The sequence below is a fragment of the Panthera leo genome, chromosome C2 (assembly GCF_018350215.1).
Source record: "Panthera leo isolate Ple1 chromosome C2, P.leo_Ple1_pat1.1, whole genome shotgun sequence".
Lineage (NCBI taxonomy): Eukaryota > Metazoa > Chordata > Mammalia > Carnivora > Felidae > Panthera > Panthera leo.
The window spans coordinates 107,151,670-107,178,034 of NC_056687.1; the positions used below are offsets into that span (position 1 = coordinate 107,151,670).

At 41.0% G+C, this 26,365-nt stretch overlaps 2 protein-coding genes across 6 annotated transcripts in view; one reads left to right on the forward strand and one right to left on the reverse strand.

Annotated features, from left to right (window-relative positions):
• Window positions 1-26,365, forward strand: part of VEPH1 (ventricular zone expressed PH domain containing 1) — a 242,511-nt gene that overhangs the window by 39,145 nt on the left and 177,001 nt on the right. For all 5 annotated transcript variants that reach the window (XM_042955580.1, XM_042955578.1, XM_042955577.1 and 2 more), the window contains exon 4: window positions 15,110-15,276. In XM_042955580.1, the coding sequence (XP_042811514.1) occupies window positions 15,110-15,276 (167 nt within the window). The remainder of the gene's footprint in view (window positions 1-15,109; window positions 15,277-26,365) is intronic.
• Window positions 1,413-15,221, reverse strand: PTX3 (pentraxin 3). Its single transcript, XM_042955582.1, has 4 exons — window positions 15,137-15,221; window positions 7,364-7,495; window positions 6,508-6,909; window positions 1,413-2,518 (listed from the first exon to the last, which is right to left on the reverse strand). Exons 2-4 carry the CDS (start codon window positions 7,491-7,493, stop codon window positions 1,905-1,907), a joined length of 1,146 nt encoding a protein of 381 aa, XP_042811516.1. The 5' UTR covers window positions 7,494-7,495; window positions 15,137-15,221; the 3' UTR covers window positions 1,413-1,904.

The following is a 26,365-nucleotide window of genomic DNA, read 5'->3' on the forward strand; positions in this document are numbered from 1 at the left end:
AAATCCCTTGAACCACTTATCTGGATTTACTGCCGTAGCAGATGAGATTTCTACTTTTGTAACCCAAGAATTCCTTATTTTTCTTCTGTTTGCTTCTTCTTTACCCTCAATGTGTGATCCCCATAAAAAAATTAAAAATGCCCTTATGCTTAACTCTGTCAGAATACGAGTTTGCATGTATTTTGGGAAGATCTAATGCTTGCATCTGGGATGTGGAAATTGAAGGCATGCCTAATTCTCTGCTTGTGGTTGGATCTAGTGTTTTTTTTCTTCCAGTTAAGTTTTCAAGTCATATAGATAATGGCTAAACAAGGACAGTGTGCCTACAACCTTGAATCATGTAACCTCCAAGGTTCTGAGACTGGCCTTTGACCTCAACTGTGAACACCCTTTTTGGAGATCCATCAGCCTGATTTTGTGGGTCTCACAAGTGGAATGAAACTATATTGATACCACAAACATCCTCAAGCATACCTAGATTCATGGCATTTTATTGATAAAGGCAATGAGAGACCAGTTCCCTTCTTTTACTGAGAACAGCCAGAAGAGTTAAGTGACTTGTCTAAGGACACTCAACTAGTTAGTTATAAAATGTGGTTTGATAACTACTCCTGGCCCTATTCTCCAAACCTGCCAAACCATGAAGACCTGTGGTTGCTCAGGCCCTGTCTTTAGGTGGACATATCATCACTGTGGCCCTACCACATTTGCTACTGACATTCAGAAACAGCTTTGCCGTAGTCTTCTATTAGCCCTGCATAACCTCGACAGGAGGAGAACATCAGTGTGGGAGAGAGTTACCTCACCTTCTGCAGGGTGAAGAGGTTTGATTGTCCTCTCCTTCATGCATGAGTATGAGAATGGGGTACGCTTTCAGGGTAGGAGTCATCGTTTCCTTTCCAGATTCTTAGATCTCCCAGGTAACAGTCCTCATCACATACATTTGGGGAACTATGCTAATTTATGTTTGTTGCTGTGTTACACAGGACAGAAAGTTGTGTATGGTCATAGATTTGCCAAATTGGAAGGGACTTAGAGATCATTTTTCCTCAATTCCTTGATTTCTCAGTGGAGAAAACGAAAACCCAGAGAGATGAATTGACTTAGCCAAGATCAGATGTTTTGCTTATGATTTATAGGAAGCCAAAGCTTAAAGCAACTCTATAGTTTATTTCTAACAATATTAGCTATTACCATTCACACAATAGATTAGTATCTGAAAACTGTTTCCTACCTCGAGTTTGGATTTGCTCCAAAACATCTTTTAAATTTATAGTTAGATGATACGGGGTAGTTTTATAAAATATTTTATTTACAGTACAGCTTTACAAAAATAGTCTTAATAAAATTAATACAAAACCATTTTACAATATAACTTATATAACTATCTTCTCAAAAAAGTGACATTCGGTTATAACACATAAACTACATTTGCATTTGTTAAGTCACATTGTAGTATAAATATGTTTTATCATCATTTTTTAATAAGGTACATACCAATAACAATGAACAATGGACAGCAATATGTTATTTTATTTTTCTTCCAATGTAAAAGTCCTCTCTGGCCAAAACAAAATTAACCAAAGGAAAGTAAAACAATTGTCCTTCTGTTCAACAATACAGTCCGTTTTAATTATTTGAGAGTTTATCTGACAAAGACATGGCATTAATCTGAAAGAACCTGGCATAAAGTCTAGTAACAATATCCCCAAAAGCATTCTCCAATGTCTTGTCTTCAACTGTTTATTCAGTATTTTGCCAAGATGAATAAAAATTGATCTCAACTCTCCCCTTCATTAATCTCAAGTGTGCTTGATATGCACTGAGGTTTTTAGACCTTCCCAACTGGCATATGTTGAAAACGTGAGTTTCTTTCTTTGGCTTCAAGTAGAGTTTCACAACACTTATGAAACATACTGAGCTCCTCCATGTGGCTGAATTTCTGTGACTCCCCACCCAACAACATTTCCCCGGATGTGACAAGAATCTGCTCCTGCGGTCTCTCTTATCTCTTCATTGCTGAGAACACGATCCCAGATATTAAAGCCTGTGAGTCTTCCAGAAAAGGCTAGTGTTTCATCAAAGCCACCACCTACACAGCAGCCATTCTTTTCTTGGCCAATCTGCAGGATCCCTCCCTCAGGAACAATATGACCTATGGCCACCTCGACAGTGGTAGCCACCAGTTCACCGTTTACCCACAAGGACATGCGCCCCTTCTCTGAATTCCAGGTGCTGCACAGATGGGTCCACTTTCCCAGGGAAAACACAGTATTAGCAATCAGTTTGTTCTCCTCTCCACCCACCACAAACACTATGGACTGATAGCCAAGGTACAGCTGGATCTCATATGGATTTCTCTTTGTGCCATACGAAAACAGGATGGTTTTGTTTAATACATCTGTGGCTTTGACCCAAATGCAGGCACTAAAAGACTCAAGCTTCATTGGTGTCGCTGGATGCACGCTTCCAAAAATCTTCTTGGAACGCATTGGGAATAAAAGTGCTGTTTCACAACCTAGAATGGCAAGAAAGTAAGAAGGATAGGAGAGAAAATATAAATTCACTCAGAAACGATTCCAGCATTTGGGTCTTTTAGCATAGGCATTTTAATGACTACCACTGAAAATTATATGCAGTATTACACCATGACTTGAGCTTCAAGAGTGATTTCTTGGTAGAGCAAAGAAAACAGGAATAAGGAAAGTCAATTGTCAGGCTTGCTCAGTGAGGTATCTAAGTGGACACGATGACATGCAGAGGAGCCAAATTGTCCCAACTCAGAAAATAATGGAAACCATATTTTAATAACTAGTTCCCCTCACAATTAGCTTATTTCCTTTTACTGCCTTTTTTAAAATAAAAGTGTTGAGTCACTATGCTTTAACTTCAAACAATGACACTGTATTTTCAAAAAACCTAGAGCCAAACTTGTTTCCCTCTTCTTGACTTCACCAAGCTTTTAGAATAAAAACAAAAACAAAAAACCTATGAAATTCAATGGACCTGGCTCACCCTATTTACCCATGGTCAACATGTATTTTTATTTTATGTGTTAATGTTTTATTTATTTATTTTGAGAGAGAGACAGCCAGCAAGTGAGCACCAGCACAGAAGAGGAGCAGAGGAAGAGGGAAAGAATCCCAAGCAGGCTCAGTGCTGTCAGTGCGGAGCCTGACTCAGGGCTCGATCTAGTGAACTGTGAGACTGTGACCCAAGCAGAAACCAAGAGTTGGTGCTCAGTCAGCTGAGTCACTCAGATGCCCCAAGTCAACATGCATTTTTAAGTGAAAATCTAGGACAGTCATATTGTCGCTGAATACATTTCATATACCTCATGTTCCAGATATTTGTAAACTTTGCAAAGTTTGTAGAAAGCTACCTTTGAAAGTCAGCAATAGATGATAATGATGACTAACTCTAATTGGGTAATCTCTGTGTGCCAAATACTGTTCTAATCCCTCTATATCATTTTAATCTTAATATTCCCATATTAAGGGATAGTCTTAATATTCCCATTCTACAAAGGAGGAAAGTATGGCATAGAGCACTAAGTAACCTGGTCATCAGAGGCCACGCCCTAACTAGCACACTGCATTGCTTCTTAATGGTAGAAGAACCCCTAGATTTGACTAGGGGGGCTGGAACTCAGTTTGTTTTACTATTAGCAAGCATGCAGTTTTTGATGAGCCCCATATCTCTCTAGGCTTTTATAGGTTAAAAGCCTCTTCCAGTCTCTTCCTAATATTCTGCAAGTCTGTAAGCAACAAATATATAGTACTCGGGAAAAACTGAGTAGCCCAAGGATATGCTTAAAAACTCTTATTTTGTCCACAGGCTTATAAATACTGTTTAAGCAACAATAGAAAGCCTTTAAGGAAGAGTGAACTCTTTCAAGGGGCCTACTGGAGAACATATTTCTGCTCAAGAGCACTTGGAAGGAGACTTTGTGACATGGGAGTTGGGAGCTCAGTAAACTCCCACCTCAGTTCATCTCTAGGTCACATGTCTGGTCAGGAAGCTAGAGATGCTGAAGTGAAGATCTTCTAGGTGTCTCTGGGAAACATGCTAAAACCTTTCACGGGTGAGCTCTACTTTGTGATAACTTCATAGGTGTATGAGAGACCAGAAAAAAGAATTTTTTTTAATGTAAATGAGGCCGAAGTATTCACTTTATGACAAACTGAAGATTTACCATAAAATAGCTTTGATAAGCAAACTTCCAGAGCATTTAGAGACTAACTGGTGAATGTGTAGAACTTGCAGGCACCAAACGCCCATGAAAAGTGTGCTGAACTAAGTTCAATGACTGCAAGTGATTGAGGGCTAGGCTCTGTCCTAAAAAGTTAAACAGATGTGGACCTAGAAATAATCAAAGAAATACTGAGATTCAGAGAATTGTATGAAAGTAACGACAACACTAAAGCACAAGTTGGTCCTGTTACATTTTGCTATTAACTTTTTCAGTGAGTAATTTGAATTTTTGAAGATTTTTGAAATTCTTAATGAGGCATTCTTTTTTCAAATGAAATTGGTAGATGCATTTTTTTCTCGTGTTAATTAAATCAAACAAAGATAATGGAATAAAAGATGCATAACCATTTGAGATCTTCTCTGTAATGTCCCAGTAAAGTAGTGTTCAAGAAGGGGCCTACTGCAGTCTAATTAACTGATTTCCTGTTTAAATAAACCCAGGCAGTCAGGATTGCATTCCAAAGCATTCCTTGATTGCCTCTCTGAGACCCAGCTTCCCCTGCAGGGTGCACTGGCCATAGGAGTTCATGGAGTGGAACTTGTTGTTCACAGGATTTTTGTGGATTTTTTGGTGGGGACCAGTCACTGAGGCTCTTGCTATCTCTTTAAAATGTCAGAGACTCTCATGATATGGCTTTTAACTAATGGGTTTTTCTGATTATATTATCAAAGACCGAACAAAATTAAAACCAGGTTCTTAGGAGGCCGACAACAGAATAATTAGGAATCCCTTAGGAACCAAGCTGGCAGGAAACCAAGGGAAGAGAAACCAAACCATGTGGAAAAAGTACTATTGGATATAAGAAATTAACTATTTTAGAATTCAGAAATACATTCCTCTCTGCTCTAACTAGCATACAGAGGTGAGAGTGAAAATTCGCCTTAATCGGGTACATTAAATGTACAATGATTTTACATGGTTTGCCAAAGACAAGAGATTTCATCCATTAAGACAGCCACCAGATTATAATTTGTCTCTTTGCCACTTACATTGAGGATCTATTGTATATTTGATTTTATGCTTTTTCAGTCTCTGAAACCACACGTAATACATTCAAGAAAATATGCTCAGTACTGAGAAACAGTCCTCAGCTATTTAGTAACTACTGATACTCTGGTATGGTTTCTGTAATTTTAAATGAAACATGCTCTCACACACGCTTATGATTCTTCCTCCTACCTCAACAGATGAGTTGCTTTATTGTAACTGTAAAGAGGAATGGCATTGTTTGTGATTGTTTTCCCTTCATGAGATTCTCAGGAACAGCGTAAATGATATTTTCTTACCCAAGTCGCTGATTTTCTAATATAACCCACAAATGATTTTTGCCCTACTATCTCCAAAAAAGTTTGACTTGTAAACGAGTGTTACTTGGCTCCAAATAAATCTCATTTCTTTTAGCCATCTTCCCAATGTATTTTTCAGGCCCATATGTGTTTGGAGATTCATGTAGTATCACATGGGACTTCCATCAAGTTGCATCTGGTTCGAACCGCCTGTCTTTCTCTCTCTCTCTCCCTCTCTCTCTCCCTCTCTCTCCCCCTCTCTCTCCTTTGGCTCTCACCCCTTAAATCACTGGGGAGGAGGGTTACCAATTGGCTCCTACCTCAGACCATTCTACCTTGGATCCCGCCCCCGCAAGTTTATCCCAAGCCTCCTCTCTCACAGGCTAATTCCCCAGGCCCCGGGGGCTGGGGGACCCCTCAGGAATTCCACTAATCTTTCAGGAGATCAGGTTCAGTCTCAAGTCTCTTGCTCAGAACCAGCGGGGAGGAGGGGCCAGCCCAGGGATTGGAACTTGTCCCTAAAAATTAGGCTGGGCCCTGAAATAGCGCGGGGGAACCGGAGCCCTTTCCCCCCTAAAGAGAGACAGGCTAAAATTAGAAGAAGTGGAAATCCCTAACGGAGGGAAGCCGGACAGCTAGAGAGGTCACGGTTATAACCGGCCAATAGAGCTCCTGCACCTCCTGGTCGGGTCGGGTGTCAGGGGCCCTTGACGTCTATTTCAAGACTGTGATGGTTACGTGCACAGGTCTCTTCTGGGTTCCTCGCGGCCGGAGAATACTTTTTAAAGTCAGTTTTCGCGCCTTGTATGGTGTGTGTGATCCGTGTGAGCGTGCATAGAGAACTAGAGCTGCGTGTGTCCCCACTGAAGCTGGCCCTAGGGGGCTGCCACTAGGCTTCCCGCCACGCACGTTCCGAGGACAAAGCGGCGGGGGAGGGGAGGGGGCCGCTCCGCTCCGCGTCCTTACCTGCCGGCAGCCAGCGCCCGGCCGCCCAGCCCTGCACCGCGCGGAGGTCGGCTCGGGTCCGCCGCAGCTCTTCGAGCACCGCGCCCAGGGCGCGCCCCGCCTCCTCCGGGCGCGGCGTGTCTGCGCTCTCCAGGCGCGCCAGCCTGCGGCCCGCGTCGCGGCTCGCCTGCAGCAGCTCGTCCAGCGCCCGGGCCAGCCGGGCCTCCGCGGGGGCCGGCGGCGCGCACGGCCTCGCCAGGCTGCCCGCCAGGCGGCCCAGCTCCGCCCGCAGCCTCTGCAGCTCGCCCCGGAGGACGTCGTCGGTGGCCTGTAGCAGCATGCCCTCCCTCATCTGCGAGTCCTCCAGCATGATGAAGAGCTTGTCCCACTCGGTGTGCTCCCGACGGCAGTCACACGGCGTGGCTAGAGCGCGGGACACACGCGTTACCGGCCCGCCCAGGCCTTCCCAGGGCGTGCTTTGTAGAAAGCCGACCTCCCTCGGTGGTCCCAAGTTACTGCCGGTCCCCAGCACCCCCTCCCCTTTAAGGACACCTCCGGAAAACAGCGCGTGACTCTCTCGACAATGACAGAAACCATTCACGGAGGTACATATTAAGTGGGACGCTGTGAAATTGCCGTTCGTGAGGCTCAAAACAGGCAAATATCGGCGATTTCATGCGGTCCAAGCCATTATGTGTCTGTGACAGAACTTTTTGAAACCTCCCCCTTTCCTAAAGTGCTTCTTTTCTTTTGCAAAACAAGCTATAGTTTTTTTTAAAGCTCATTTCGTTGGCTACGAAGTATATGTATAATATTTAGACCCACAGGGATGGATATGTAGTTAGGGTTAGCAGAGAAACAGTTAAAATGAACTTACGGTCCTCAGTGGGATGGAGTCCATTGTCTATTTCGTTGTCCAAATTCACATACATGAGCTCGTAATCATCCGAGGTCTCGGCAGACACCGCACACCAGAGAGCACAAAACAGAATCGCAGGGAGATGCATTGCTGGAGAGAGACAAAGTTCTTTCTTTTGCCGCTTCCCACAGCTGGCCTGAGGGGACGAGGCGAGCTCTCGAGTGAGCAGTGTTTGAGCAGCGGAGAGGGAGAGTGAGAGGCAGGAGCAGAGAGCCCTTAATAAATGCTGGAGAAAGCCTGAATGGAGATGAATGAGTAATGCCGGTGGCACCGCGGTAACGGGAGTTCCCCAGAATTTGGAGGGGAGGGGGCTGGGTGGGAGGGCGAGGGAAATGTGGACGTTGCACAATAATAGACCGCAAAGGTTTACGCTGCAGTCAGATTAATTGGAGGAGGGTCAGAGGGGAAAGAGGTGGGGAAACTGGGCTAAGACTGTCCCCGTGAGGATTAGCTGTTGTAACTTGAATTGGTAACACTGAGGGATGAAAGGCAGGGGAGGGGAGGGGAGGTGGGGGGAAGTAAGTCAGCAGGCGTAGAGGCATGAAAGCAAGATCATCATTCCAGCATTTCGTGTGGCGCTTTTACAGTTTCACAGCCCTTTATGTATAGAAAACTTTCCCACTTATCCTTTGTACACAGTTTTATAGGTCTGAGTTGTGAAAATTACTCTGTGATTCTGAGATAAACCAACTTGGTAAGGGTTTTGATGGCCCTAGAAGCCAAGTCCATTCTGAGTTATTCCATCTTTAAGCCTTCTGGAGTTGCAACTATGCTTTTATAAACATACGTTTAAAATGACAAACAACAAAGCAAAAGCGATAAATCTGAATTAAGAAAGAGCTGGGGGGAGAGGAATTAGATGATTTTAGGAATGTTTCTTTTCATAAACCAGTATTATGCGGAAATGATATGATTTCACTAGGTTTAGAGTCAAAGTTCATGTTTTTAAAGTAAATTTAGGGATTCCTGCTTCTGTGGAAATAATGAAGGTCTGTATAAGCTGAAAACTACTGTACGAAACGCCTAGAAATGCATTTACATTATAATAACATTAAATGTACAAATGGACTACCAATAAAGTTAGGGAAATATCCAGGGGCCAAAGGTAAAGGGGGGAACCACAACCAAATGTGTAAGCCCAAGAGCTGATGCTAAGGCCCCCCCTGGAGGGAGGTAAAGGGAGGGAAGGGTTATCAGTTCTGCAGCAACCAAGTATTAATGACCATGTGGGAGCAAAGCTTAGGCCAGAGTGGGGAGTTAGGAGTGAGACCCTCACCTAAAGCCAGACCCTCAGAGAGTTGTATATTGGATTTCAGTGGATATAGCCCCATTCTCTGTCCTACACCAAATAAGTGAGAAGTAAGCCTGTCTCTCTTTAACTGAACTTTGCAGAGTCCCTAAAAGTTTGTGACTGTGGGTCTGCCCTCACACATGTGCAAGATTCAGTGTGTACTGTCACAGTAAAAACAAGTTCACAATAAAAATATTTAAACATATGAGGAAACAATCCACGACAAATGAGAATCAGCAGAAACAAAAAAGGACTAAGCACCCCTCTCCCAAAAACTTCATTGATTTAAAATATCACCAAGGAACTAGAAAATAGGTGTGTTTAAAGTTATTTTAGATCCTTGGGGCACCTGGGTGGCTCAGTCGGTTAAGCTTCCGTCTTTGACTCAGGTCATGATCATGCGGTTCATGGGTTTGAGCCCTGCGTTGGACTCTGTGCTGACAGCTCAAAACCTGGAACATGCTTCAGATTCTGTTTCTCTCTCTCTCTCTATGCCCCTCCCCTGCTCATGCTCTGTCTCTCTCTGTCTCTCAACAATAAGTAAATGTTAAAAAATTTTTTTGAAATTATTTTAGAGCTACAAGGAGTTGGAAACATGTACAAAGAAAAGACATTGTCAAAAGAAAAAGACTAGGCAGATTTTTTTTTAAGGACCATATGTAATTTCTAGAAATAAAAAAAATAATAATTGAAAACTTAAAAACCTTAAGGAATGGGTTAAATGACTAATAGGCAAAGCTGAAGAGAATATTAAAGAATTGGAAGAAAAATCTAAGAAAATCATCCAAAATATACTCTTTAAGTTCAATAAAGTATTCTAAAGTCATTTCATTGTTCAGGAAGATGATAGAGAAATTAATTTTGTTTTGTTAGTTCCAGAATGTATCTTTTAAAGACAGCCATGAGAACCAAAAGGAAATAGAATGTTCAAATAGAAGGAATAGAAAGAATTGAACAAAACTTGTTCAATAGAAAGCAGTAAAGAATGGAAAAAGGCATAGACAAAGCAAGATGAATAACAAAACACAACACAGTGTTGTAAAAATAAATCCAAGTGTACCAATAATCATCATAAATATTAATAAAACAAACTTTCCAATTAAGAGACATAAGTTGTCAAGTAAGAATATTTTTAAAATCCTCAGCTATGTGTCATCTACAAGAACCACACATAAAACATAAGAACCTAGAAATGTTCAAAGTAAAAAATTTTAAAAGGCCAAGGGGAGAATGTATGAAACAGGTACAATTCAAAAAAGCTAGAATAGTTATATTAATATCAATCAAAAATAGACTTTAAGGGAAAGAGAATAAAGTATGATAAACACTTTACCAGGAAGATATCTCAGAATTATTTAGTAACATAGTTTCAAAAAATATATGCTGAAGACTGACAAAATAATGAGAAACTGAAAAATCTATAATTATAGAGATTTTAATAGAAGTCTTTCATAACTATGTCCACTTCTGTGATAACTGATCAAATTACAAAAACACTGCTAAAGGATAAAGCAACCTAAACTATATAAAGTTCTATATAAAATGAAATATATAGAACATTGCTCAGAAAGTTTGCTAAGCAAGTTCTACCAAACATTCAAGGAACATATAATCCTCATCTTACACAAACTGCTTCTGAGAATAGAGTGTGCGGGAATGCGCTACATTCTTTCTATAACTTTCTATAACTTTAGTAACTAGGATACTAAAAAGAGACAAGGACAGTACAAGAAAGGAAGGCCAGTCTCATTCAAGAACATAAATGCAAAAGCTCTAAATAAAATATTAGCCAAACATACTCAACAATATAAGCATAAAAATACATTATAACCAAGTTGTGTTTATTCCAAGACTGCAAGACTCATGTAAATATTAGAATTATCTATTAATTTATTACATTAACAATTTAAACAAGAAATCATGGAATCGTGTCAACAGATGCAGAAAAACGTTTAATAAAATTCAACAGTTATTTATGTACAAACTAGAAAACAGAAACTTAAACTGATAAAACAGAAATGCCAAAATCGATAGAAACATATACATACATAATAATGAATCCTTAGAAACATAATTTTTAAAAACAGGAATAACAAAAGGATATCCGTAGACACTGGTTCTACTCATAGAGCATTAGAGGTCTCAGCCAGTAAAAGTAGGACAAAAAAAAGAAACATAAGATATAAAAACAGAGAAAAGAGACAAAGCCATCATCAATTATTATGAGTTGATCACCTATAAACAGCAAATCTAAGAGACTCTGAAGACAGGTTATTAAGAGAAGTGAGCAAGCTTTGCTGGCTGAAAGAACACACAAAAATCAGTGTTTTCTTAATACCAGCAGACAATTGATAGAACATTTTTTAAAGCTTCCATTTATTTACAGTAGCAACAACAAAAATGAGATACCTGGGAACCAATTTAATAAAAGATACATACAACACAACTAATATCACAAAACTTCATTGAAGACATTTTTTTAAAACCCTACATGGATGGAAGGCCATGTTCTTGAATGGGAAGACTTGCTTTCACAAAGATGTCAATTATCCCAAATTAGTCCGTACATTCAGTGTGGGGAAAAAAATGCCAATCTAGTTTTTTGAGGAAGTTGACAAACTAATGGTAAAATTTATATAAAGGAGCCAAGAGGGATTTGAAGTAGAAGATGAAGAAATTTGTCCTATGAGATATAATGATTTATTATAAACATTTTGTAATTAAGAAAAAGTATAATTGGTGACGCTATGATAAATATCCAGAAACAGAGCCAGATATATGAGAAACCTTCGGCATGAAAAAGGTATTAAAAATCAGAAGGGAAACAACTGACAACTTGATAAATGGAGCTAGGGCAATTGTTTATATACACACAAAAAATCTCTTCCTCATGTACAAAAGTAAGTCCCAGCTGGATTAAAGACAAATATGAGAAACAAAATCATAATGCTTTTAGGAGAAAATTTTTATGAACCTAGGGTACAGAAAGATATCTCAATAACAAAAAAAAAATACAAACTATGAAGAAATTTTAAAAATCAACTACATTAGCAGTGCAACTTTAAAAGCAATCAACAAAAAACTAGTATACAGAATAAATAAATGCCTTCTACAAATCAAGAGGAAAATATAAACATCCCAAGTGAAAATAGGCAAAGGATATGAATGGTCAAATCACAAGAGGGGAAATGACCTGTGAGCCTATTAAAAGGGTACTTAGTCACACAAGCAATTAAGAAAATGGAAATGAAAACAAGCACACACACAAAAAAATGAGGTACCATCTCACACTCCATCAGACTGGCAAAAACCGATGTCTGTCAAGACCAAATGTTGGCAAAGATATGGAGCAACAGAAACACTCATGCCGCTGGTGGGTGTGTGAATTGTTATAGTCATGATGGTAGGCAGGATAGTGCCCCCCAAGTGTTCATGTCTTAATCCCCACAGCCTGTGGACAGGTTATGTTTCACTGCATTGAAAATGGAACTAAGGTTGCTACATAAAATAGGGAGATAATCCTAGATTATACACATGGGCCAGTGTAACCATAAGGATTCTTAAAAGTGGAAGAGAGAGGCAGAAGGGAGAATCAGAGGAAGAGATTGATGATGATAGCAGCAGAGTCAGAGGACTTGCTCTGTTGCTGACTTTGAAGATGGAGGAAGGGAACTCTAAGGAATGCTGACGGTTTCCAGAAACTAAAGAAGCCGAGGAAATAAATTCTCTTCTACCACCTCCAAGAAGGAACCTGACCCTTCCAATGCCTGGATTTTAGCCCAGTGAGACTCATGTCAGACTTTTGAACTATAGAAATATAAAATAATAAATTTGTGTTGTTTTGGCCCACTAAGCTTTTGGCAATTTCTCATGACAGCAATAGAAAACTAATACAACCACATTGCAAAGAAATTTTGAAACATCTAGAAGCTTAACCCCCAGGGACAAAACCACTGCTTTGCCACTTAATTATGGGGTATAGGGGACATCAGCATCACCTGAGAGCTCGTTAGAAATTCAGATTCTCAAGCCCAAACCCTTAACCTGCAGAATCAGTACCTATGGTTTAACAACATACTCGGGTGATTTCTAAGCACATTAAGCTCAGAAGCAGTACCCTAGCGAAGATCTCCCATTTATACACAAAGAAATAGGTATAAAAACTGCCACGTTGTTGGTAAAAGCTAATCATAATAATCATCATATTCAAAATAATCATAGTAATGTCTCTCAACCATAGAGTGTATGAATAAATTGTTGCCTATGTATACAATAGAATACCATACAGCTGTGGGAGAGCTCCTTGGAGCAAAACTTCAACACAATGTTGAATGTACAAAAAGTTAGCTATTACAAAGAGGTTTCTACAGTGTGAATTTTACTGTTATAAAGTTTTAAAGCATGAAAAACAACACTGTAAAATGCTCGTTGGTGCATATACGCATACAACGAAAGTGTAGAAACATTCCTGAAGATGATAAATACCAACTTTAGGATGCTGGTTGCCTCTGGAGAGAAAAAGATAGGAGTGTGACAGGATGCAATTCTGGCGCGAGGTTGTTTTGAAAAGATGGTTGGTGTGCACACCCTTGTTCTTTATATTATTGCCTACATTTATCTAATGGCTTCAAACATTCCATGATTTAAAAATATATTAGTTTAAAAATGGGATAGATAGGATTTCTATACCTATATCAGTTTCTAACTCAAAAAAAAGTTTTTAAAAAAATTTATTAATATGTATTTGTTTTGGGGAGAGTGCAAGTGGGGGAGGGGCAGAGAGAGAGGGACAGAGGATCCAAAGTGGGCTCTTCCCTGGCAGCCTGACAACAGTGAGCCCTATGTGGGTCTCAAACTCATAAACGGAGATCATGACTTGAGTTGAAGTTGGACGCTCAACCGACTGATCCACCCAGGTGCCCCTCAAAAAAGTTTTTATGCATTTATTTTTTTTGCATCATTTGATAGAAATTCAAGTCAGCTGACAATGACTAATCTGGAGTTTTCCCCTTCAGGGCTCTCAGGACGTTTAGTGAGTGAGTATTGTACCAAAAAGCCTTACACCAGTTTCCTCTCTTCAATTCCAATGACAGTCCTATTTATCACAAACTTTTTTAGAGATTGATCAGGATGTCTCCATAACTAAGTTCTATGATCAAATGTACCCTATACATTACATTTAAAATTCCCGATCCTTTAAAGAAAACTCTTGGTTAAAATAGAAAACAAACAAAATAAAGCAATGTTTTGGGACGGACACAACATTTTTTAAAAAGAAAACTCTGAGTATATTTCCAATACTTTGTACTCTGTGAACTCTTGTACTGTCCACAACCTGCTGGAGACCAATTCTATGAATCACATGTGAGAAAAACAATTCTCATTATTTATCATCTCCATAATCATTCAGTTTGATCCAGAATCACCCTTCTATTAAATTTAGTCACTGATATTCTGAAAATGATGACTTTCTTTCCTTAATTCTCACATCTAAATGTCCTTTTACATATAGACATGTCCCCACCATTTAAGAAAGGTCTACATATGTGTAATCACTTCTGTTTATTTGATTCCTTCTGTGTATTTCTTCTATGTACAAAGCCAAATTTAAAGTAAATAGACACAAGAAAATTTTTGTTCAAGAAATCCCTAGAAACCAATTCTCCTGAGACATGTAAGTACTTAAGAGGATTCTGAGGGGAAAAAAAATCCATACCATAAAGTGATAAGCAGATGTTTCCCATATGTTGTTTGCAGATAAGTCTCTGTAGCTTATGCAGTATCTTTTCTTGAGATTTTGCCATTTTAAATCCAGTTGTCCCTACATGTCTTTGAGGTAAATCATGTGTGACAAACAAAGCTGAGTCTAAAGTTCCCTTGAAATAGTGCAGAAATTGGGGATTTAAATTTGCATTGCTACTTTTCTAACTATTCATAAAAATAGAGCATAGTTTCCATATGTCAGTTGTCTAAATCATGCCTCCGTATCTCTCAGGAAGGTGAATACATTCCTCTGTGCTCTTTTTTTGGTTCAGTTTCATTTAGTCTCATGCTTACGGCACTGCTTAGTTTTCATTTAAACAACATCCAAATGTTGTGTCTCATCAGGAATTCTTTATCAGAACTGTTTCCTTCTTAAGGGTGTGGTCCGGTTACTGTCAAATTTTCCTCTTTCCCCATGGTGCATTACTCAGGAAAATTTTTCATTAGATAATAAATAAATAAAATATTCCCTTTTATGGAATCAGTTTAAGCCATGCTCTAGTGATTTTTCAGGATAAGATACTGTGTTATTTTTAGCAGAAGACTTGGCCATTTAATGAATAAGTGCAAAGTTTACTGAATTGACACTAATGGTGTTTCTACTGATTGGGAGCTAATAGTCATCATTCCTGGTATTGTTCTTTCAACAGGTAATGCCATGTTGTTGAGGGTGTTACCTGCTGTGTATGAAAAGCAGCCTCAGCCAATTAACAGACACCTGACAGAACTCCTGGCCTTGATGTCTCAGCTGGAACAACCAGAACAGTACCATCTTCTACGGCTTTTACATGTAGCTGCAAAGAGAAAGCAACCAGAGGTAAAAAGTACACCATATACATGATGGTCCACATAACCATGCATGTTTCTGGGTTTGTGAGCAGGATGTGTGCTTCAGGCTTCCTCCCTCCTGTGTCTAAACACACCTATCCTTCGATGAAAGCACTCATTCACTTTTTCTGTAACTGTGAAAGGGGGAGGTAGGTGATGGCAGAGGTTGAGTACTGTTATGGGTCCCCAGAGAAACAGAACCATTAGGATACATATATCATGAACAATTGGAATTGGCTTATGTGATTATGAGGCTGAGAAGTCCAGAAGTCCCACAAATGCCTCTTACAAAGTGCCATTTGTAAGCTGAGGACCCAGGAAAACAAGTGGTGTAGTTCCAGCCTGAGTCCAAAAGCCTGAGAACCAGGAGAACCAACGGCTTAAGTTTTGGTCCAAATCTGAAAACTTTAGAACCCGATGGCTGATGGTGTAAGTCACAGTTCAAGAGCAGGAGAGGACCAATGTCACTGTTCAACCAGTCACATTCAGGCCCTCAGCAGTTTAGATGAGGCCCACCCACATTGGGAAGGGCAATCTGCTTTACTCATTATACCAATTTAAATGCCAGACTGATCTGGAAACACTCTCACAAACATACCTAGAATAATGTTCAGGCAAATATATGGGCACTGGATGACCCAGTGAAATTGACACATAAAATTAACTTTAACCGGTATAGTACTAAAAACAGAAGAAAGAACAAACAAATCTACAGCCATTGCAGAACAACCTTAATTGAAGTTTGGTGTGGCCATGCAGTCCCAGGAATCTATGCTTTCTCAGATAGGGCCAAAGGAATGACCTGCACATGGGGAAATCAGTCTACAGTGAGAGCAAAGTCTCATTTTCTAGAGGGCAAGTTAGTTGCTTTTTTGGAATCAAATAAAATATTAAAATAATTAGGATAATTGTGATTATCAGTAACAGAGCACCCAATCCATGCTGGCTTAAATAATGAAAGGAATTTATTAGCTAATGTGATGGGGGAAAACAACCCTTAAGATGAGATTTGATCCAGCACCTCAAATGATGTGAAGACAACAATTTTCCTATCCTCTATTTCTCAGATTTGATTTCTGGTTTTGGCTTCTATTTTCTGCAGGCTTTGACCTGTGGGCTTCAGACGGGTACCAGGGGCTCTCTAGGCACTGTGCTTCTTCTACCCCCTCCACCACCAACAACAACATGCAAACAAAAGTCCTGATAGTCTCTGTTTAGGACACACACTCTACCCCTGACGCTTCTGCTACCCCTCAAGGATACTCAGATGGAGACTAGAGGCTGCCAGGAAGAGGAAAGTAGAAATGGATTACGGAGGGTACCAAAACATGTGTACGAGTAAGATTAAAGGTCATCTCCAGGTCATATCACTTATGGCTGTATCCTGCTTCATTTCTTGATAATGTCAATACCCACCATTTGAAAAATCAGTGAACGTTAGGTGAATACTGGAACATTTGAAGTCAACATTCAAATTATTCAAGGAAAGACAGGCAAAATGGTCATATGCGTTATTAACTATAATAGGCTGCAAATGCCTTGTGGTAAGGAACTCTTTCTTCGTTTCTCCTGTATCCCAGACCTTGGCATAGTGTCTGATAGCACTCAATAAACATTCATAAAACCAAACAGAATAAAACAGAGTGGTAAGTGTTCTGCAAATGGTATAAACAGAAGGGGTGGCAATGAATTCTGCCTTAGGTAGAAGAAATAGGTGACATGAAGATTCATAACTGGGGTGGCATCAAGGCCAGACCTTGGAGAATGGGAGGTTTTGTTTCAAGTGGAGCAGAGGGGCAAAGGACCTTGAGGAAGTAGAGATGGGGCTGGGAGTCTTGGACACTAGAGAGCAGACTTGAACCCTACTCGTGGAAATTTCGATTCAGTAGGTCTGGGTACCCAGATCCTGCCTTTTACAAGTTCCCAGGTGATGCTTCTCCTGCTGCTCCAGGGACCACACTTTGAGTAGCTAGACTAGAGATTGGGCAGAAGACTGGGAACATCCATGTCACCTGGTGTACATTTTTGCTTTTGCCCTTAGAACAATATATATCATTATTTTTGCATGTCTGTCTTTCCCAGTGCACTCTAAACTCCTTGAAGGGCCTGTGTCTGAATATTTATATATACTCCCTAACATAGTGCCGGACACATAGTAGGATTTCAATAAAATGTTAAATTCAGAAATGAATAAATGACCAAAAGAGACCAAAGAGATTGGAGAACGTGAAGAATCAGGGAGAAGTTGTGTTGTGGTCTCCAAAGGGTGTAAAGTGACTCAACAGGATCAAGATCCAGAGAAGTAAATGAGTCTGGAGATTGGAAATGTCCTTAGATTTGGCAACCGGGACTCCCCAGGACACTGTCTTTGTGGGTGGGGTGAGAAGTGGCGGTCATCGTCATGGACTGTGTGTGGAGAGAAGGTTAGGAACTGACTGCATGAGTGTACAAGTTTAAAGAAAATAAGGAGAACTAAAGAACAATCCAGTAACAATGAAGAGATTGAAGATGTGGAACAAAACACTAGCCAGAATCAGATGCTTGAGGAAGTTAGGGAATGAATTCCAGAGCACAAGTGGAGGAATCAGTTTGGGAAAGGATTAAGGACAGAAAGTTTGACCAAAACTGTAGTTGAGTTTGGGCAAGGGATAGAGTTGAAAGATCACTGGATCACCTAAACGGAGGCTTGGAGTGAGGGACAGAGAAGGGGTGAGGTATTTGTTTCCCATTACCACAAACGCAGTGGTTTAAAACAGCCCAAATTTATTATCTTACTGCTCTTGAGATCAGAAGTCCAAAGTGGTTCAGCAGGGCTGTATTCCTTCTTGAGACTCTAGAGGAGAATGTTTCCTTGCCTTTTCAGCTTCTGGAGGCTGCTTGCATTCCTCAGCTCATGGACTACATCCCTCTCCCCTCTTATTTTCTCATCACACCTCCTCCAGCTCTGAGTCTCCTAGCCTCCATCTTCTAAGAGTCCTTGTAATTACATTGGTGCCACCCAGAAGATCCAGGATTATCTCTCCATCTCAAGACCTTTAACTTAACTATACCTACAAAGTCCTCTTTGCCACATAAGGCTACATCATCACAGGTTCTGGGGATTAGGGTGTGCACATCTTTGTGGAGTCATGATTTTGCCTACCACAGATAGAGCCTGGAGACCAGATGATAGGGAAATTGTGGGGGGGGGGGGGGAGGGCGGGGAGTGTGACTAAAAGGCCAAACTTGGTTTCATAAAAGAGGCAGCTGGCATACCATTTTATCTGCAGCCTGCAAGCAAGAGCAAAACAGTTTTTGGAAAAGAAGGTTCAATAAAAATTCAAGGGGGGTCTGGGGAGAATAACTTAGTTCAATTTATTTCCCATGGGCTAAAGGCTGGACATGAAAGTAAATTAAACCGGGGGAAGGCTCACTTACAAGAAGGGGGAGGGAAAAGTCTTGGGATCTCCCTACCTAAAAAGGTGGGGTTGAAGAGTGAGGATGGCCCCAAATGTGACATTCAAAGAGGTCCCGTCAGACATCTGGTGGCCTCTGATAGCCTGAAGACTCAGGAAAGGACTTAGGAGGCCATTTATAAGGCCCCTGACATCTGTCCATTCTCATAGTGTCTCTTTAACTCCCAACACTTTGAGCAATTATACAGTCCTAAGCACCCACAGATGGGCACTCTCAGAGCACTGAGGTTTTTCAAATGTTCTTCACCTGGAATGTCCTTCCCTCACCACTACCACTCTTTCTGGGATGACTATTCCTGGACTTTAGACAGATACTTAGACATCAGTTTCTTACCAATAATCTTATCTGACTCCTTCCTTCACCCCCATCTCTGCCTAGCAAATTTTACATTGTAATGACTCTGCCTCTAGTGGTCTCTCTCTCTCTTTGGACCACCTTGGTTCTGATGCAAATGCTGGAGACATGAAGACCACCTTGTTCACTACTGTGTCCCTGATGCCCTGCATAGTCCCTGGCATACAGAATTCATTCCATGAATATTTCTTAACACAGATGAGTTAATATTAGTGCCTAAATTTACAGAGGACTTTATCATTCACAAAGGGCTTTTTCTTCTTAAATCTTTTTTAAAATTTTGTAATGCTTATTTATTTTTGAAAGAGGGAGAGAGACAGAACACGAGTGGGGGGAGGGGCAGAAGGAGAGGGAGACACAGAATTCAAAGTAGGTTCCAGGCTCTGAGCTGTCAGCACAGAGAGCGAGGCAGGGCTCGAACTCATGAACCGCGAGATCATGATGTGGACGCTTAACTGACTGAGCTACCCAGGCGCCCCAAGGGCTTCTTTTTTTAAGATCTAATTCTATCAATTTACTCCCACCAACAACTCTAATGTGTGTTATTTTCCCCTCTGTTTTACACCAGTCAAAATGGTTGTTCTGGGAGGCTAATTTGCCCCCATCACACAGGTAGTAAGAGGTTAAGTGACTGGTCCAGTCCAGGACTCTTACCCCCTAACCCCCTTCTCTCTCCTCAGCTTGGGGAAAAAGACCAAGTAGCCTCCTCTTGAGAGGAGTACAGGCAATACCTCATTTTATTGTGCTTCATCATATTGTTGCACTTTGCAGATACTATATTTTTTACAAATTGAAGGTTTGTGGCAACCCTGTGTCAAGCAAGTCTATTGACACCATTCTTTTCCAACAGCATTTGTTTACTTTGTGTCTCTGTGTCACATTTTCATAATTCTTGCAATAATTCGAACATTTTCATTATTATTATATTTGTGATGGTGATCTGTGATCAGTGATCTTTGATGATATTATTGTAATTGTCTTGGGGTGCCCCAAACCACACCTGTATGAGATGGTGAGCTTAATGGATAAATGTGTGTGTTTTGACTACCCCACCAACTGTCCATCCCCCATCTGTCTCCCTCTCCTAGGGCCCCCTATTCCCTGAGACACAACACTATTGAAATTAGGCCAGTTAAGAACCCTACAAAACCTCTAAGTGTTCAAGTGAATGGAGGAGTAGCAGCTCTCTCACTTCCAATAAAAAACTAGACATGAGTAAGCTTAGTGAGGAAGGCACATCAAAAACCGAGACAGGTCAAAAGCGAGGCCTCTTGCACCAAATACCATTCTCTTAGCTAAGTGCAAATGCAAAGGAAGAGTTCTTGAAGAAAACTAAAAGTGCTACTCCACTGAATACATGAGTGATAAGGAAGCAAAACAGCCTTATTATTGATGTGGAGATAGTTTGGCTGGTCTGGATAGAAGATCAACTGCGCCGCATCATTTCCTTAAGCCAAAGCCTAATCCAGAACAAGGCCCTAACTCTCTTCAATGCAGGTGAGGAAGCTGCAGAAGAAAAGTTTAAAGGTTGCAGAGGCCAGTTTGTGAGATTTAAGGAAAGAAACCGTCTCCATAACATAAAAGTGCAAAGTGAAGCAGCAAACGCTGATGTAGAAGTGTAGCAAGTTATGCAGAAGATCTAGCTAAGATAAGTAATGAAGGTGGCAACACTAAACAGCAGATTTTCAGTGTTGATAAAACAGCTTTCTATTAGGAGAAGATGCTATCTAGGACTTTCACTGCTAGAGAGGAGATATCAATGCCTGGTTTCAAAGCTTCAAAGAACAGACTTCTCTTTTTTTTTTTTTTTTTTTTTTAAATGTTTATTTGTTATTGAGAGACAGAGAGAGACAGAGCATGAGCAGGGGAGGAGCGGAGAGGGAAGACACAGAATCCGAAGCAGGCTCCAGGCTCTGAGCTGTCAGCACAGAGCCCGACGCGAGGCTCGAACTCACAAACCACGAGATCATGAGTTGAGCCGAAGTCGGTCACTCAACCGACTGAGCCACTCAGGTGCCCCCAGACTTCTCTTTTGTTAGAGGCTAATGCAGCTGATGACTTTAAGTTGAAACCAGTGCTTACTGACCATTTTGAAAATCCTAGGCTCTTAAGAATTATGCTAAATCTACTCCCAGATTTGGAACAACAAGTCCTGGTTGACAGCACATCTGTTTACAACATAGTTAACTAAATATTTAAAACCCACTGTTGAGACTTAGAGCTCAGAGAGAGAGAGACAGAGAGAGAGAGAGAGAGAGATTCTCTTCAAAATGACTGCTCATTGACAATGCACTCTATCACCCAAGAGCTCTGATGGAGATATACAATGAAATTAAAGTTTTCATGCCTGCTAACTAACACAACAACCATTCTGCAGCCTATGGATCAGCCTATGGAGTGATTTGAACTCTCAAGTATTATTTAAGAAATATATTCCATAAGGCTCTAGCTCACATAGATAGTGATTCCTCTGATGTATCTAGGCAAAGTAAACTGAAACCCCCCTGGAAAGAAGTTACCATTCTAGATGTTAGTAAGAATATGCATGGTTCATGGGAAGAGGTAAAAATATCAACATGAACAGTAGTTTGGAAGAAGGTGATTTCAACCTTCATAGATGACTTTGAGGGGTTCAAGACTTCAGTGGAGGAAGTAATTGCAGATATGGTAGAAATAGCATAAGAACTAGAATTAAAAGTGGAGCCTGAAGATGGGACTGAATCGCTACAATTTCATGATAAAACTTTAAGAGATGAAGTTTTGCTTCTTTTGGATGAGCAAAGAAAGTGGTTTTTTTGAGCTGGAATCTACTCCTGGTGAAGATGCTGTGAAGATTGTGGAAACGACAACAAAAGATTTAGAATGTTACATAAACTTAGCTGATAAAGCAGCATCAGGGTTTGAGAGGACTTATTCCAATTTTGAAAACAGTTCCACCGTGGGTAAAATGCTACCAAACAGTATCGCATGGTACAGGGAAATCATTTGTGAAAGGAAGAGTCAACTGATATGGCAAACTTCACTGCTGTCTTATTTCAAGAAATTGCAACAGACACCCCAACCTTCAGCAACCACCACCCTGATCAGTCAGTAGCCATCAATATAAAGACAAGACCCTCTACCAGCAAAAAGCTTGCAACTCATTAAAAGCTCAGATGACTTTAACAATAATGTATTTTTAATTAAAGCGTATATATTTTTAGACATAATACTATTGCCCACTTAATAGACTAGAGCATAAACATAACTTTTATATGCATTGGGGAACTAAAAAAATCATTTGAGTCTCTTTATTGTGATATTCGCTTTATTGTGGTGGTCTGGAATATCTCCAAAGTATTACTGTAGTGTTCTCAGCTGGTTACAGGAGGCAGAGGAGAGTAAACAAGGACACTAATAGTGGTTGAACTAATGCCAAGTACCAGACACTGTGTAGGTGTTTTACAACATTATCTCACTTATTCCCCATAACAACCTTTCCTTTGGTAAACAGAAAAGTCAAAGTCTGGAAGGGTTAAGAACTGTGGTGGTACAAAGGAGTGATAGTGAGGTGGCTTTTCACACCCTGCTCATCTGTAGCAGCCCCTCCAATTTTCAAATAGGCAATGTCCATGTCTTCCACTGGCCATTACAGTCACGATGCCTCCCATATGATGGCCATTTACAGAAAATCTGGGGCTGTCACTGGTTAGGTAACTTTTCTAAAGCCATAGAGATAAGCCTGAGGTACATCATAAACCCAATCTAATTCCAGCCATTGAGATCTTTTGACCTCAACACGCCGAAAACTTGAGGCTATAAGGCATGGCTTGTGAAGCAGATGGGGGGTTGAGAGGGCTCAGTAGACAAAGGCGGTCGGAAAGGTGAGCTCTATGGCAGAAGTAGGAGACCTGAACTGAATGAGGAGAGAGTGAAAGCAGAGTCCTGTAGGTGTTGTGCATGCTAAGTGTGGATCCCAGGATGAAGCAACAAGGGTTTAGGAAACAGGCACAGTGATGTTAATGGACCTCACCTGTGCCAGGGCCCTAATGGGTGAGAAGTTGTAGCAGGGGAAGGACCCAACCTCTGTTTCTCACCAGCACTGCCCTTCATGTTAAAGTGGGCCTCCACCTGCCTCCCGCGGCTCGTCATGGGGCTCTTCATGGCTAACACTTGGTTACTGAGGTGTGCAGACAGTGAGCCAGAGACATGCTGGATTCACCTCCTCTCTCTCATGTTCCTTAATTAGACAGTGCGCAAAAAGGAAGGGAGACATATATGGAGAAAGGGAGAGAGGAAATTGAAAACAATGGCAACAATCAGAAATGCAGACTGAGACTTCCAATTTAAGTCTAGTTATTATAACTTCATTGCAGATGAAGCAAGAAGCTAAATAAGAAGGGTTTGATCCTGTGGAACTGGGATTAAAGTGAAGTTTTCCTTTCTGCATAAAAGCTATGCCAATGCTCTGTAAATAGGAGGTAAACTGAGCAGGTTCTCCAGTGAAGACAAGGTTGAGATCGCAAAGGTGGCAGAGCTTCAACATCCATATATCTGTGAGCTTCACGTGTGGCTGGCCAGGCAGGTTGGTCCCCTTCCTCCATCACTGCCCTCTGGGTATCCCTCTTTCAGAAAACCATCCTTCCCAGTTAAAGGGGGGCAGTTCCTGGCTAGTGATTCATGGCTGGAACCTCCAGAGAATCCTCAGGGTTCATTTATAGGAAAAGGCTGGGTGGTCAATTTTCCAAGTGGCCTTTTGGGGCTAAGTCTGTATTCTTGGCTGCTATAAACCATGCTGTAACCTAGCCAACAAAAGGAACAGCATTTAGTAACACATAAGAGCCCATCTGTTATTATCCCCAGGACTTGGGCTTCTAGCCCCAACCGTACAGAGATGAGTGGCAGAAAATAGCAACTTCAGCCCTCCGTTGATTAATGTACAAACCCAGAGGAACTGCTTTTGTGGTCCGGTCCCTAGAGCAGAGAGTCATTTTCTTGGATTTTCAAGCTTATGGCATTCCTCTTCACATACCTAATCCTGAGGCACCTAACACAGCATCATCATGCTGACAATACTCAGAGGTCACTTTTGGTATTTATTTAAAATAAGCCATTTGCAGAACATTAAGAAGATGGAGTGATGGAATATATAGACTGTTCTACAACAGTCTTTGGAGCAGAACCATAATTTTCAGTATATATATTTTGTCACTATGGTGGGAGTAATTAGTAAATGAAAAGAGTGGCAGTTATTTTATAGGGTTTCGAAGAGTAATAGAAATTGTTAATGCTGGCCAAATCAATTAGAAGAGAAAATTGAGCCCAAGGAAAATTTAAGAGGGAGTACATGCACACACATGTACACATATGTGCATACACACAGTAGCTCTACCTTTTATTATATACATAAAAATTTAAATGTCATTTGCTGATGATTAAGTTGCTATGTATTATGGTGCTATGTTTTCAGATGGCCCTACCCTCATGGCCCCATGGCCTGGGCTGATGAGATATGTCCACAAAACTTCAGTTCAGTGGCAAGATGCTAAAACTGTCAGCAGACTGCTCTGAGAGCACAAAAAAGGCAGCGGTTAATTCCACTCAGGAAGGAATGGAGAGCCAGGGAAGGTGCCTTGCCTGGGCTATTTACTTTAGAGGATCCTGGTCTGGCCCTCATCTACATGTTCCCCCAGTTTCCACACATTCTGTCACCTAATAAACGTAGTCCAGGTCACTGGGACCTTGGAATTCTTTTCCTGTACATCTCTGTCCTCCTAAGGCTTCAACAGGCCTGGCCCCTGGATCTGTTCTCCCAAGGACAGGCCGTGCCAACAGCATGACCCCACAGGCCTGAGGGGTGTTTTAGATGAACTTGCATTTGTGGGCTGGGGTATTCATATTCATGCATACAAGACTCCTTTCAGGACAAAGCCAGGAATAGAAAGAGAAGAGAGGGGCAAGGAATGGGGCCTAGAGGTCATTTCTTTCTGTTCCCTCTATACAGGCCAAAAATTCCAAATTCAAATCAGGCCTCCAAGATTGTTATAAAGGTACATGTGTCAGGTAGAGGGTAGCACCTGAGTATTTGAGTGTGTGGTGTAGGGCCCTTTATTTGCACTCTAGCCCTAGGTCCTGCATGTGTTAGGGTGGGCTATGGGGAAGGCTTCCCAGAAGTAGAGCTCTTGGAGATGGGCTTTGAAAGCATGAGCATCCTCTCCATGTTTAAGCCACTGTGGGTGATTGTGGCATGTCGCTGGGTCAGAGTTCATGGTGGAAGAGGCAGTAGATATGCCAGTCAGTGAAGACCCTGGAATGCCATGGCATTGGGATCCCAGCCGTAGGCCATGACAAACCTTTGAAGTCTTGACATGATTAGATAGGACAGCTTGGAAGCTCTTTCGGCGGTCCATGCCATGAGGCTATGGTCTCAACAAAGGCCGTGTCAGCTTGCCCTCTGCTAGACATCTACGCTGTCTTAGTGGCTGCTCTGCTCTCAGTGATGATAAGGCCTTCTCTGAGATATGAAGCAGCTCCCCAGTGAGGCAGCACGAAAGAGACCAGCCTGAGGAAATGCCTGTATTTAGAAAATAAAATTCCTTCTTATCTAAGAATAATCTGTCTAAAGCCCAAAGCACCGCTTTCCTTTCATGTGTGTGATAAACTTCAAGAAATATCTGTCTTTTCTGTCACCATCATAACAAGCTTTTGGGTTATCAGGAAACCACAAAATAATAAATTTTTGTTTAATCGTAAAATTACTTTGTTTACACTATTCAAGTCTTCTCTACTCTTTGCTTCTATGGATTCAACTGTGCCTAAGCATATATATTTGTCTCGAACCAGCTTTATTTTTTTTCTTTTTCTTTTCTTTTCTTTTCCTTTCTTTTCCTTTTCTTTTCCTTTTCTTCTTTCTTTCTTCCTTTCTTTCTTTTTCTTTTCCTTTTTCTTTTTCTTTTTCTTTTTCTTTTTCTTTTTCTTTTTCTTTATGGTACAGTACATATAGTATACTCTTGTATGGCTTGGGATGTATGGCTGGAGTTTAAATAAAATTGGCATGACTGGAAGCACATGTCACAGAGACCTTCGTGTTCCAGAAATAGGACATGAAGGGTAAGGACTAGGAAATAGAATTTTATAGAATGGGGCAGGAAATGTGTAAGCATTTTCCATTACTAAAAGACTCAGGTTAAATATGCTGCCCTGACCTAGAGCAGCTGGCTGACACTTCTACCTTATGTGCCAGGGATCTCTCTTTGTTTCTCCGGAAGGACATACAACCATTCCCAAAT

What these genes read in the sequence shown, in the direction of transcription:
- PTX3 (XM_042955582.1), bottom strand. Translation starts at nt 7,493, where the DNA reads ATGCATCTCCCTGCGATTCTGTTTTGTGCTCTCTGGTGTGCGGTGTCT. An exon ending in ACTCCATCCCACTGAGGACC is followed by an intron (nt 6,910 to 7,363) that starts GTAAGTTCATTT and finishes CCCGCGCTCTAG; the next exon opens with CCACGCCGTGTGACTGCCGT. An exon ending in CGGGCGCTGGCTGCCGGCAG is followed by an intron (nt 2,519 to 6,507) that starts GTAAGGACGCGG and finishes TTGCCATTCTAG; the next exon opens with GTTGTGAAACAGCACTTTTA.